Below are 13,607 nucleotides of genomic sequence, written 5' to 3' on the forward strand. Positions count from 1 at the left end.
ATGGACATGTCTCACTAGAGCTCCGCTGAAATACCGGCCAAATATAGCTTATTTACAAATATTTTTTCTTTTCTTTAGTTCTTTTTTGTTTTATTTTCATCCTTACCATATTGGGCATCCACTACGATGGTCTCTAAACACCCGAAACGGTCCACGCACAAGCTACAGCAGTACTTTCCGAAGAGGGCTAGGCCGCCTTTTTCTGCACAAGATGGCGACGACCCTCCGCTCTCAACTTCTCAGCCGGAGATGGAAGAAGAGGATGAGACAGTGGATGCTCCGGTTACTACTCACCTTCTGCAGAGCATGCTCGATGGTATGAGAGTGGCTATGACCTCGGAGATTAAAGACATGCTGTCTGAGATTAAATCGGACCTCCAGCAATTGGGCTCCCGCACAGACCACATGGAGGGGAAGTTTGAGGATTTCGCCTCCGCTTTCAATGATCTGGTAGATCGGCATAATACCCTGGAAGATCAGGTCCAGACGATGCAGGTTAAAGTTACAGACCTAGAAGACCGCATCTGTGGTATTTCGGAGGAGGTGACTATGGCAGCCCTGCCGGAGTATGTTTCCACTTTTTTTTGCTCCCTGCTTCCTGATGTTCCCCCTTCTGACTTTCTCCTCGACCGTATCCACCGCATTCCCAAGCCGAAATCTCTACCATCATACATCCCTCGTGATGTCATTATTCGCCTGCATTATTTTCACTCCATGGACGCTCTCCTGAGATGTGCCCGTGCTTTCCCTACTTTACCTGACCCTTACGCCGATCTCCACCTCTACGCTGATCTCTCTGCTGCTACTCTTGCTAAAAGACGTTCCTTCGTCCCGATCACCACTGCTCTACGGGCCAACAACATACCTTGCAGGTGGGGTTTTCCAGTCAAGCTTCTCGTGACCAGGAATGGAGTGCATTCCACTGTCTTGACCCCAGCTTCTCCATCTTTGGGGCATTGTGGTTGATCGCCTGCCCGCCTCTGCTGTGCCTCCAGAGCCTGTTCCTGCCCGCGGACTCTCGACGGAGTGGGAACTGGTCGCTTCTGGCAAGCGTAAAGACCGACGACGCTTCACCCGCGGTCCTTCTACGATTGAGCCCGGCATGCCTTCTCAGACCACCTGAACCTGCTGCCTCCAGGTTGGCTCCTTGCCTGCTCACTATTTTTGAACATATCTGGTTCACGGGTTATGTGCCTTATAGTCTGTTTGGGGGGTTTGTTTTCTCCTTGCTGCAGTTTTCGTTACCGAGCCGCTGTATTGTGTTTCCCCTCTGGGGGCCGTTTACCTGTTTACCTCTTCGTGAGGTTACTCTGCACCTACACATACGCTCACTTACTGTCCCGTCGGCCACGGACTACTGTCCGGTCGCCTGTATACATTTGTGATTCGTATTGCTCACAGTTATCACCTACATGCCCCCCTTATGTTTCGCCCTCCCTACCTATTTTCCTACAAACCCCTTAGTGTTGGTTTTATGTGGGAATATATTGTGGCCTAGATTCGTCTGCTACGATTTAGGCCTAAAACTCGATTGTATAGTTTCTCTCTTCTTTTCTCTCCCTTGTCTCTAGTCTTGTGAGTTGTTCCTTTGTGGTTGTCCTTGTGTTTGTCTTCCTCTGTTTCCCTTGCCCTTCCGCTGCTGACCATGTCCAACATTACGCTGCTTTCAATCAATGCTAAGGGCCTTAATACTATCCATTAACGTCATATGCTTCTTCAAGAAGCTAGATCTCGCAATGCCTCTGTTGTTATGGTCCATCTCCTCAAAACGAAACAACCTCGTCTGACTTCCAAATACTACCCACTGGACTTCCACGCTTCTTCCACTAGTAAGAAGCTCGGCGTGGCCATTCTATTTCGCAGAGATGTCCAGTTTCAACTCATTTCCAAAGTCTGTGATCCTCAAGGTCGTTACCTTATTCTCCGTGGCACTTTTAACGGTATTGTCTGTACGTTCCTCAACGTGTATTCTCCTAACTGTAATCAGCTCTCCTTCCTGGATCGGGTTTTCGTCAAGCTGCGGAAAGTCGCTGAGGGTAGCATCTTTGTCAGCGGGGACTTTAATCTACTCCCGATCCCGTTTCTCGACTCCTCCGCTAAAATGTCCTCTAAATAGTTGAAGTCTCTGACTATTCAAGGTACCCGTTTCCAGGACTTACTGCACCAACACATGTTGTTTGATACTTGGAGGAATACTCATCCGCTCGATAGAGATTACTCGTTCTACTCAGCAGCACACGCCAGTTACTCCAGGATTGACCTGATTCTCGTAGATAAACTTACCTTGCAAACGATAACGAAAGCAGACATCGGGCCTATAACATGGTCCGACCATGCCCCAATTTGGACTACATTTGATCTCTATTCTCGATGCACCGCTTCTTCTAGATGGAGGCTGAACGAGAGCTTGTTACAGCATGCAGATGTTTCTATTGAAGTGTCCGACTCCCTTTCAGATTATTTTCGGCTCAATGATACCCCGGATATCACCCCTTCAACCTTGTGGCTGGCCCACAAAGCTGTGGTTCGTGGCTGTTTTATTAAACTGGCATCCCGCCGGAAACGTGCCTTTATGAAATCCATTTTCTATCTCACTCAACGTCTCACAGCTCTGGAACTAGCTAATAAGGCCTTGTGGTCTGAAGATACTTACCGCCAATTTACCGCTGTTCGGTCAGAATTACTCCAACTTCAACTACAGCGTACGGAATACATGCTCCGCAGACTTCAGCAAACGTATTACGCCAAGGGTAAAAAAGCGGACTCTTTACTTGCCAGGAAGCTCATTCAGCGCACGGCTCAACCTACAGCGCATTATCTTCAAGCCCCTGATGGACGTCGGCTCTATAACCCCAAGGATATCGGAGACAGCTTTGCCGATTACTATGACTCGCTATATAATTTACACTCCCAACCGCATACCACCCAGCCGTCGCAAGCCTCCATTTCCTCTTTCCTGCGTTCGCTTCCTATCCCTGCTCTGCCAAGGAATCAGTGGGACTCTCTCATTGCTCCTCCGTCGATAGAGGAGATAGAAGCGGTACTCCAAGGACTCAAACCTCACAAAGCACCTGGACCAGATGGCCTACCGAATTCGTATTACCAGAAATTTCGCTCCATCTTGGCTCCGCATATATGCTCCTCTGTTTAGCTATTTTATGTCTGCATCGTCCTTGCCAGCGGAAATGACGGAGGCGCAGATCGTTACTATTCCCAAGCCTGGTAAACCTCCTACCCTTTGTGCTAATTATAGGCCGATCTCGCTACTGAATACGGACACAAAACTTTTTTCAAGGTTTTTGGCCCTGCGTCTCAACAGTCTACTTCCGTCGCTGATCTCGAATGACCAAGTGGGCTTTGTTTTGGGCCGTCAACCGTCTGACAATACTCGTAAGATTATCAACATCGTTCATCTAGCCAATACTACTAAAGCGCTGTGCCTTCTCCTGTCCTTGGACGCAGAGAAGGCTTTCGACCGCCTTCATTGGGGATACCTGAAAGCTACCTTAGAGGCATTTCATCTCCCGGAACAGTTCATTAATGCGGTCCTTCTCCTCTACAGCGGTCCTTCTGCTAGGGTATGCTCCTCTGGATTCCTCTGGCACCCGTCAGGGGTGCTCACTCTCCCCACTTCTCTTTGTGCTGGCCATGGAACCCTTGGCGATTGCGATACGGAATTATCCTGAAAGCTCTTGACAATCACGGAACCTCTGACATCTTTACCGCGGTTACATGCATTACTGGACTCTTTTGGTGCCGTCTCCTACTATAAAATCAACTGGGGCAAATCCCAGGCCCTTAATATTGGATATTCCTCCTCGCTGGTGACTACGCTTTCGTCCTCCTTTCCATATGACTGGTGCTCAGACTTCCTTCCGTACCTGGGGATCCGTATTACCAAGACCACCCACACTTTATTCAAACACAACTTTCTCCCCCTTTGGAATAGGATTCAAGAGGATCTTAACCGGTGGTCAAAACTGGAGGTCTCCTGGTTGGGGCGTATCACAGCGTTTAAAATGAACGCCTTACCTAAGCTCCTGTACTTGTTTCAAACGCTTCCTGTTGTCCTCCCGGCTGCCTTCCTGAGGTCCATCAGGTCCCGCCTCATTAAATTCATCTGGTCTCATAAACGCCCGCGGCTATCCACAAAACTCTTACAGCGGCCCAAGTTCTCTGGAGGTTTAGGAGTCCCGAATGTTCTATTCTACTACTTGGCTGCAACTCTTGCTCAGACTCTGCTGCTTTTCTCGGGCCCCTCGCAAGTGGCGTGGGTCGATCAGGAAGCCATATTCACACGACCTTACCGGATTGGCGATCTTCTATGGCTCCCTAAGTCACTTCGGCCACCACTGCCGGCTGCTTTACCCACAACGAAGCAGTCTCTTGCTGTCTGGGACAAATATTGACTTATCCTACGCTTCCCGTCCTTGGTCTCACGGTTTGCTCCCCTCTCTGTTCTTCAATCTCTCCTCCCACACACATCCTTGGATACATGGATCCGAAATGGAGTCCGGTCGATCTCGCAACTTTTCCATCAATCTCACGTACGCTCCTTCCAGGATCTGTGTGCTGATTTTCGTCTCCCGCGACAGGACTTCTTCAAGTACCTTCAGCTTCGCTCTGTTATGCAGAAGTTTATTTCCTCCGAGCCGGCTACCCCTATCGTCCAGTTGTGCCTCCGGGCCCCGATAGTTCCCAAGGCCATCTCTCTGTGCTACCTGGCTCTACTGAACCCCTCCATGGATGCCAAGCTTTCTTATATGGTCGCATGGGAACGGGAATTGGGCCGCGCCTTTGATGTTTCCGACTCGTTTCAGGCTCTCTACACGATCCGAGGCGTGTCAAAGAATGTGACTCACTTTGAAATCAACAAAAAAATTCTGTTTCGATGGTACTATGTCCCGACCACGCTGGCGTCCATATTTCCGACAGTGTCCCCACTATGTTGGCGCCAATGCGGTGCCCGGGGTTCGATGGCACATATATGGTGGGAGTGTCCTGCTCTGCGCAGTTATTGGAACGATGTTTTCGATCTTAGTGCACATCTTCTTTCTATTCAGCTTCCGAGGTCCATTGAATTGGCGCTTCTCGACATGTTCCCGGACGACCTCTCTGGCCCTCATCGTAAACTGCTGGCTCACGTTCTTATTGCTGCTAAGATCAGTATCGCCAAGAAGTGGAAGTCTCCATCTTCTCCCTCTATCCATGATGTTCTTTATTCTCTTGCTACGACCTGCCAATACGAGAAGGCAGCTCATTTTGCCGCCAACACCCCGCATATCTTTGAGGAGACTTGGGATTGCTGGACAAACCCCTTCGGGTTTTATGTTGGGATCACTTCGCACACCATGGTACCTTAAAGCCACTGCAGCCTCATAGGTCCGCTGTATTAGCTGCTGGATTGGGCCTTGTTCTCCCATCTTTACCCTGTCTCCCCCCGTCTTGTTATTTCCCTGTGTGTGTTTTTGTCTTCTCTCTGTGTTGTCTGGTGTTCTTTTGTATTTCTAAGTCTATATTTCACTTTTTTGTTCTTTTTCTTTCCATGTGTCGGTATGCCTTATGTACTGAGTATATTTCTGGAATTCGGTTCTGTTTGCTTGGATTTTTTTTATCTCTGCGACCTTTGTACCCATTGTTTATTTTTGCTTTGTTTGGTCTATTGTAAACCCAATAAACTTTAAGTGTTATAAAAAAAAATCTGATATATACTGTATGTATATAAAAGCACATATGTATTTTAAATTTTGTGGGAATCATATGAACTTGCATATCCAGATAACATAGTTTTGTACCTTTATGTGATGCTGAAAATTTCAAATAGTTTGCAGGAAGTGATAACAATAAAATATGTACAATATGTAAAATGTGTTTATGAAATAGAAATGAAATGCAGTTTAATTCTATCTGTACATGGAATCTTTGGTCTTGAGTCAACTTGGTTAAAAATGCACTCAACTTTTAAGCCTTTAGTGTGGTTTTGAGTGAGCTAATGCCCAAGGTATCATGTACTCAGTGTAAACCAAGCTGTTTGCAATGAACGGAACATACATATGATGTATTTTCTAAAGAGCTTGAGTTAAACCATAGTTAAAAAAAAAAAATTCTCCCTGAAAAAAACCCCAGGTGTTCACAACAAATACAGTTTCATGTTGTTATCACTTTGATCTTAAGATGTTCAGATACAACTGATAACCTTTCAAGTGTTCTGCAAGGAGATGACTGTAAATTGGCAAAATCCTTTGTTTTCTAAGCTATTTGCAAGCGTGCTTTGAAAAGTATTCACTTGAAACAATTTCATCCACTATGTGCTTTATGATTAGTAGATATTTTTTCTACACTTTAACATATATATTTTAATATTTTTGGACTACAAGCTATGTACCTTCAGGAAGCAGACAATATTTTTCTTTAATAAACATAATTAGCTGTAAAAATGAATATAGCAATATGAATTATTACAAAGTAATACAGTCGTGTAAAAAAAAAGTACACCTTCTTTAAATTCTATACTTTCACATATCAGGACATCCTAACAATCATCTGTTCCATAGCACGTCTAAAAATTAAGTAAATACAACCGCAGATGAACAACAACACATGACATATTACACAGTGTCATGATTTATTCAACAAAAATAAAGCCAAAATGCCCTTGATTAATTGATCATCAGCACGTATGGCTACCTCTATAAAAGCCAAGGTTTTAGCAATTTTCTGGTCTGGAGCATTCAGATGTATGTTAACACAATGCCAAGGAGGAAAGACATTAATGAACTTAGAGAAGCAATTGTTGCTGCACAATCAATCTGGGAAGGGTTATAAGGCCATTTTTTATCAATTTAAAGTCCATCATTTTACATAGAGAAAGATTATTTCAAAGTGGAAAACATTCACAAACCAATCTTCCGAGGAGTGGATGTACCAGCAAATTCATCTGACGATCAGAACATGCAATGCTCAGACAAATTGCAAAATTATAAAGAGTTACATCTCAGACTCGACAGGCCTCAGCATGTTAAATGTTAAGGTTTATGACAGCACAATTAGAAAAAGACTGAACAACTATGCTTGGTTTGGAACATGGCTTAGGTTTAGACAGTTGCATCTGTCAACCATGGTGCTGGAGGGCTGATGATTTGGGCTTGTTTTGCAGCAACAGGACCTTCAACTGAAGGACCTTGTAGTCATTCAGTTGACCATGAACTCCTCTGTATACTAAAGCTTGGCTGAAATTGGGTCATGCAACAGGACAATGATCTCAAGCACACCAGCAAATCTACAACAGAATGGCTGAAAAAAGAAAAGAATCAAGGTGTTACAATGACCCAGCCAAATTCTAGACCTCAACCTGATTGAAGTGCTGTGGTGGGACCTTAAATGCTGTGCATAAACAGATGCCTGCAAACCTCAATAAATAGAAGCAACATTGTAAAAAAGGGTGGGACAAAATTCCTCCACAAAGATGTGAGAGACTAATTAACAATTACTTCAAATTATCACTGCTAAAGGTGGTCGTATAAGCCATTAAATCATAAGGTGTACTTAGTTTTTCACACATAGCTTTTCCACTTTGGCTTTATTTTTGTTGAATAAATCAACATATGTCATGTGTTGTTGTTCATCTGTGGTTGTATTTACCTGATGTTTACACCTTGTAAGGAATAGATGATTGTTATTATGCCCTGATATGTTGAACCATAGCATTCAGACAGGATGTAGTTTCTTTTTCACACAACTGTACATAATAATTTACATAATGCCACTCCTTTTCACATATTAAATAATGCTGGCCTATCATTGGTTACAGAGTTTCTTAAGCCATCTTTTTACTTCATTTTTTTAGAGATCTTGCAAAATAAGTTCACTTATAAGTAGGTTTATATATCAGTAACTTAGCACTGCTGTATAGTATTAACTCTTTTACAAGTTATTAACATGGATTCAATTGGTAATTACAAGCTTCCTTTAACAAACAGATACCATATAGGGTACATTTTTTCTTGTCAGATTTTGGGGTCTTCAAGAATTGTTGGTGCACCAGTGGGCTCATTCAAACTGAAACTCATTCTTAATGTCTTTGCTGTCTTATTGCTGGCTTATTTTGGTGGAACATTGGCACCTTATGGTGATTTGCTCCATAATATATAACTGCACATATTTTGAATACCAGATTCATACATGCTCAATGGGAAAAAATCAATTACAACCAAACAGGACACACTCTTGAATATTACAGCAAGGAGTTTGACTTACACGTGACCTGTTTCATGGGCGACCACAAATGCGGAGGAGAACCCATCTTCATGGTTCAGAGTACAGCTACGTAGTGGATGACACATACCCGTTACAGGAGCATAACCTATTGGGCATGAAATAGGTAAAGACGTCAGTACTATAGCTCTATACATTTTCAATTTCAAAAAGGGACATTGTAGGGGTGGTAAAAGGCATGGCTAGAGGTCGAGATTTACCAAGACTTTTTATGTGACTTTTTTAACCTATTGATATGAATTGGGATGAAAATTTATGCCATACAAGAGAACAAAGCGTGCTGTCTTCCTTGCAAGAAAGCTGACCTACAACAATTTTGATAAATTAAGCTGGACTGTGAATACAAGCATGTTCCACATGACAATTTATTTCACATCCCAAAAAAATGTAAAATCGCCATGATAGACTTTGTAACAGAAAAAGCAGTTCATAAGTTATTAAACAGACAGAAATCTTTATTAAACGTTGCGTATGTGTTTAGGTATGCTGAAATGCAGAAAAGAAAGAATAGTTGATTCTAACGCCATAGTGCTTGTGATATGTTTGTCAATCTATTATCATCTTTCTTACATAATGTGTGAGATATGCTACATAGGGAAAGATTGTACAAAAAACATTTTGATGGACAATGGACCAGTGTTCTTCCCAAGAGGCTAATTGGCAAGTGAGTAAATTGTTTTCTGAATGTTACAATACAGTCCAAGACCTGATAGAAAAGCCACAAAACAGCCTACTACTGAACAGTTTGTAAATAATATTTGAGTGAACAAACCCTCTGGCAATCACACGTATTCAGCACAGTACTTCACTCTGTATGGATAAATGGTGTAGATTCATGATATGACCACCTTGCCATTTAGGTTTTTGAATGGTTTTGTGCACATGCCCAGTTATTATATTTCATTCAGCATGTGCTTAGCTTATGAATCTATAACATTTCCTCTAATTGCATTGGTGCCAACTAGGGATTTTAACCACACAGCCTCTATATTCCTAATCAGCATTACCTTCTGTTGACAAACAGTAATACTATATAATTATATAAGCGGATTGAACAAAAACTGGGCAGAATGATTGTAAGCAGAGGATACATTTTAGTCTCATCCATAAATAAAATGACAAACCATATAATCTAATGGCAGATAAGAATTATCCGGTAAATCAACTTTGCCAATTTATTCCTTCAGGAAAACCACCAATTTGTTTTTTAGTGATTATAATAAACGAAAAGCATTTCAAACTTACAGTCAGGAGCTAATTCACAAACTCTATGAGTGCTGCATGTCCTCAGTCCATTGTGACCTTTGAGAATATTTTCTAGAAAGTTTAAAGAAACTCTAGCCTGTGAATTTATATGTCGCCACAAACAAAACATATGAAGGGCCCTGGTTATTAGGCCTTACAATCTAGACAAAGAGACTTTTTTCTCTCCGATAGATGTATCTTCTCTTCATAGATAACTGACCAAGCAGATATCACATTCTCAAATTTGTCTCTGAGACAGCAAACTGGCCTTTTAACATATCCTTTAGCCTTACAAGTGGTGAACTTTACAATTAACATTTCTATGGACTTACATATTAGAGGTCTGGATAAAAACTATTGTGATGTTTTATTGAGAACATGATGCTTTCATTTTATTAGTGGTATCTTCAATTCATAGCATTGCCTTTGTTTTGATAACAACCAAGAGCCAGACTCCACCTTAATCCAGCATGAATTTAATTGATTTTGCATAAAAGTTGATTGATTTCCATTTCTAGTACCTAACCACTGTCACTTTCAGCCCAGTATCATGTTAACAGAGCACTACCCTTTTGTGAAACAAACTTACTAACCTTTACCACCCTACAAAGATCCCGATTATTGTACTGCCCACATTTGTGCTGCAAGTTAGCAAAATCTTTTAGTAGAAGAAAGGTACTTTTTTATTCCTGTTTTCACTGGTGCAGAAGAGTGTTAGAGGGATTTCAGGATTTCTAAAGCAAATTTAAAAACACACATCAATACCCTTGTTTCACCCACTTAATTACTTCTGTGAATTCATCATACATTTTATGTTTTTTTGAATGCACTTTAAAAAAACAGGTTCAGAACAACGGCACAAATGTACCCCTCAATAGTTTACTTATGTCACAGAAGCTTATTTGGAATCTGCCACAGATTTGTATCCACAAAAATCTACTAAATGATATATATGCAATAATTTTACTATGAACAATGTGCATTTCAATTTTAGGCTGTTCATTTATCAATCAGAAAGAAATGTAACAGTTTTTGGACCAAAGACAACAAACTGATTGCATCCCAGATCACATCACATCCTAGATATAAAAAAAAAACATGCAGAATCACTAAAAATGAAAAGTTGTGAGTCACTCTGCATCTAACATCAGTGGGAAAAGCATCTGCTGTGAATAATGTTGCATGAATGTTTAAAGGCAGAAGGCATAATCCTTGATATTCTTGTGCAAATCAGAGATCTACAATCTTCATACACTATATGGACAAAGTATTTGGGCACATCTCTTAATTATTGAATTCAGGTGTTTCAATCAGACCCATTGTTACGGGAGTATAAAACTGAGCATCTAGCCATGCAGTGTAAGGACACTGGGTGCCAGATCAGGTAGGAGTTTTGATGCTGGGGCAGGTTCTGATTCAGAGCATGGCCGTAGGCACGCTGATGATATATCCAGTTCTGGGCTGCGCTCCACTTTAGCCTTAGTCCTTCTCTTGGGCGCCATCTATAGGTATTCTAGCAGGAAATAAACTTGGGGTGACAAGCTCAGTAGAGGCAGGAAATTGGAAGCGCACCGGCAAAGCAATAGGTAGGACCCCTCTGGCAGGGCACACGCCTGGAAGCCTTCTGGCAGGGCACGCTGCATGGAGCCATCAGTCAGGGCACACAACTTGGAAGCCTACTGGCAGAACACATGGCTTGGAAGCCCAATGGCAGGGCACACGGCTTAGACAGGAATCAAAACCAAACAATGCAAAGGCAAGGAGCACAATGCTCTAGCACTGAGGTTAGGATAATGCCCGGTTTATATTGGGCCTTAATTGCTTGAACGATGGGCAGGTGTATCAGGAGCAAGCAGAAATAACATGGCCAAGGAGAGACAGAAGGAAACAGCAACCCATGATCCACCTGGTGGAGTTGTAGACAAATCTCTGCGGATCCCAACATGCAGTGAAAAAGTGCAAAAAATATAAAAAAGTGAGCTCAGTGAATTTAAGGGTGGTACTGTGATAGGATGCCACCTTTGCAATAAGTCAGTTAATGAAATTTCATCCATGCTAGATATTCCACAGTCAACTGAAAGTGGTATTATTGGAAAATGGAAGAGTTAAGGAACAGCAGCATGAAGTGGAAGACCACGCTGAGGTGCATTGTGCTTAAAAGTTGGCAACACTCTGCTGAGAGTTCCAAACTTTTTCTGGCATTAATATCATTAATATGGGGTGGTAGCTTTATGAAAAGCCTTAACAGAAGAGTGGGAGCTGTTATAGCTGCAAAGGGGGGGACCAACTACATATTATTGTCTATGAATTTCGATTATGTCATAAAAGTCCCTGTGGGTGTAATGTTCAGGTTTCACAATACTTTTGTCCACTTAGTGTAGCTAGAGCAGACTCATCTGTTTCTTTAGTTTTATTCTTTAGGACCTATTTGTGAAACCAATTATCTTCAGAACATGGTTACAAAGATGCATAAGGGATTAAATTTCACTCATTTTAAGCAACAATGACTTCACACAGTCTGTGAAAAAATCTTTCTTAATAATTTCCAGATGGAAAATTGATGGAACCAGATTCTATACCTGGTTCAAATTAAACATACATGTGTCAAGCCCTGGATGCTCTTTCTATTCAGTTTGTGTCCACTGACATAGGTGTGACATAAATACTAAGCTAACTGCTACACATAACCTCCCAAATAAACACAAAATGGTTGCAAAAACAGCTTAAAATTAAGAGATGCACATATTACATTGGGGAAAGACAGCGAGGTTTGGAGAGAAGTTTGCAAGCAAACGATGTATGTACCTTCTTTTGCCATATAGGTAAGGAATACAAATTTCACTATAAATATATCAATGCAAGTGGTGCATATGAAACTTTACTCTTGAGCTATTACTCTGTGTTTTTCTTTATTTTGTGAGACTAACATATACGTGTATGTAAACAAAACATTTTTGTTTGTTTATTTTAACAAAGGACTCATGTTCTTGCCTACACAGACAATTCTTAGCAAAGTACAATTTCACCTGGTGTTAAAAATCATTAGTCACCCAGAAGTGATAATTTTACCAATGACCCACATAAGGTCATGACCTCTGAACCAGAATGGCATTTTTGGAATGTGGGAGAATTTCCACCATAGACAATGAGTGCCATTTTAGGTCAAATGTTAAGCAAATCACTGCAGGGAGTAGAGGAAGTGCTAGCAATAATATATTGTCTTTAGGAAGATGCTATGTTTGGCTTCTGTCCCATCATTATGACCACAGTGTGGTTAAGGATAAGCAAACATTTTGGGTCTGGTTTTAAGCTGTTTTCCATTCAACCTTCTGTTTTCCAGCATACTCTAATTGTGTACCTTTAGAAAGGCTAGGAGGGTAATGTACTGTTTATTCTGAATGCTCAAATTTTTTCTACCTCTGGTTATACCGCTGTTAGCTATATCTTCTAAAAATAAGAAAATAGTTCATCTTTTTCATAAAAAAAAAAATAATATGACTGTAGTTACAGATAGCATAGAGAGTAGGTCTGGAATCCTTAAATATACTAAAGAACCTCAAATATCTATACAATAGGATGAAGAATACCATGGTTTCCATCTGATAGAGAATTTTTTTGTGTTGCCTGAACCTCTAGATAGATTTTTTTCGTAGGAATATGTAGTATTTAGTTTGGAAATGACTATATCAATAGAGGGAAGTTTTCTTGTTTACGTTTTTTATTACCTTATAACGTTACAATGTAACTGAGATACATGCTTATCAAGATGGTTTCAATTTTCAATGTAATGACGGCTGCGACTGTCTTGGTCTCTCATGTATTACTATTGGTGTTATTTGTACTTCTTATTTCATTGAAAATTAATAAAAAACTATTGAAAGTAAAAAAAAAAATAATAATAATAATATGGCGCAGCTTAAAGGAGGTAAGGCTGCTCTGTGGATCTGACGCAAACTACTTTGATTGTAGGCTTGTTAGCTCAATCAATTGCAACACTGAGTGTTGCAATGCAGCTAAGGATCTGCAATCTTCTCCCACACTCACTCATAATACGAAGTATACATCCCCTTTCTTCTATTTTTGTTTAT

General features: G+C 41.3%; 1 protein-coding gene across 1 annotated transcript in view; it reads right to left on the reverse strand.

Moving 5' to 3' along the window:
- The window catches only part of LOC149279314 (A disintegrin and metalloproteinase with thrombospondin motifs 14-like), a 139,633-nt gene that overhangs the window by 55,707 nt on the left and 70,319 nt on the right, over positions 1-13,607 (reverse strand). The window contains exon 7 of the mRNA XM_089501334.1: positions 8,257-8,362. Within this exon, the coding sequence (XP_089357460.1) occupies positions 8,257-8,362 (106 nt within the window). The remainder of the gene's footprint in view (positions 1-8,256; positions 8,363-13,607) is intronic.

The sequence above is a fragment of the Sceloporus occidentalis genome, unplaced genomic scaffold (genome assembly GCF_023333645.1).
Source record: "Sceloporus occidentalis isolate IW3139 unplaced genomic scaffold, rSceOcc1.0.p SCAF_172, whole genome shotgun sequence".
Taxonomy (NCBI): domain Eukaryota; kingdom Metazoa; phylum Chordata; class Lepidosauria; order Squamata; family Phrynosomatidae; genus Sceloporus; species Sceloporus occidentalis.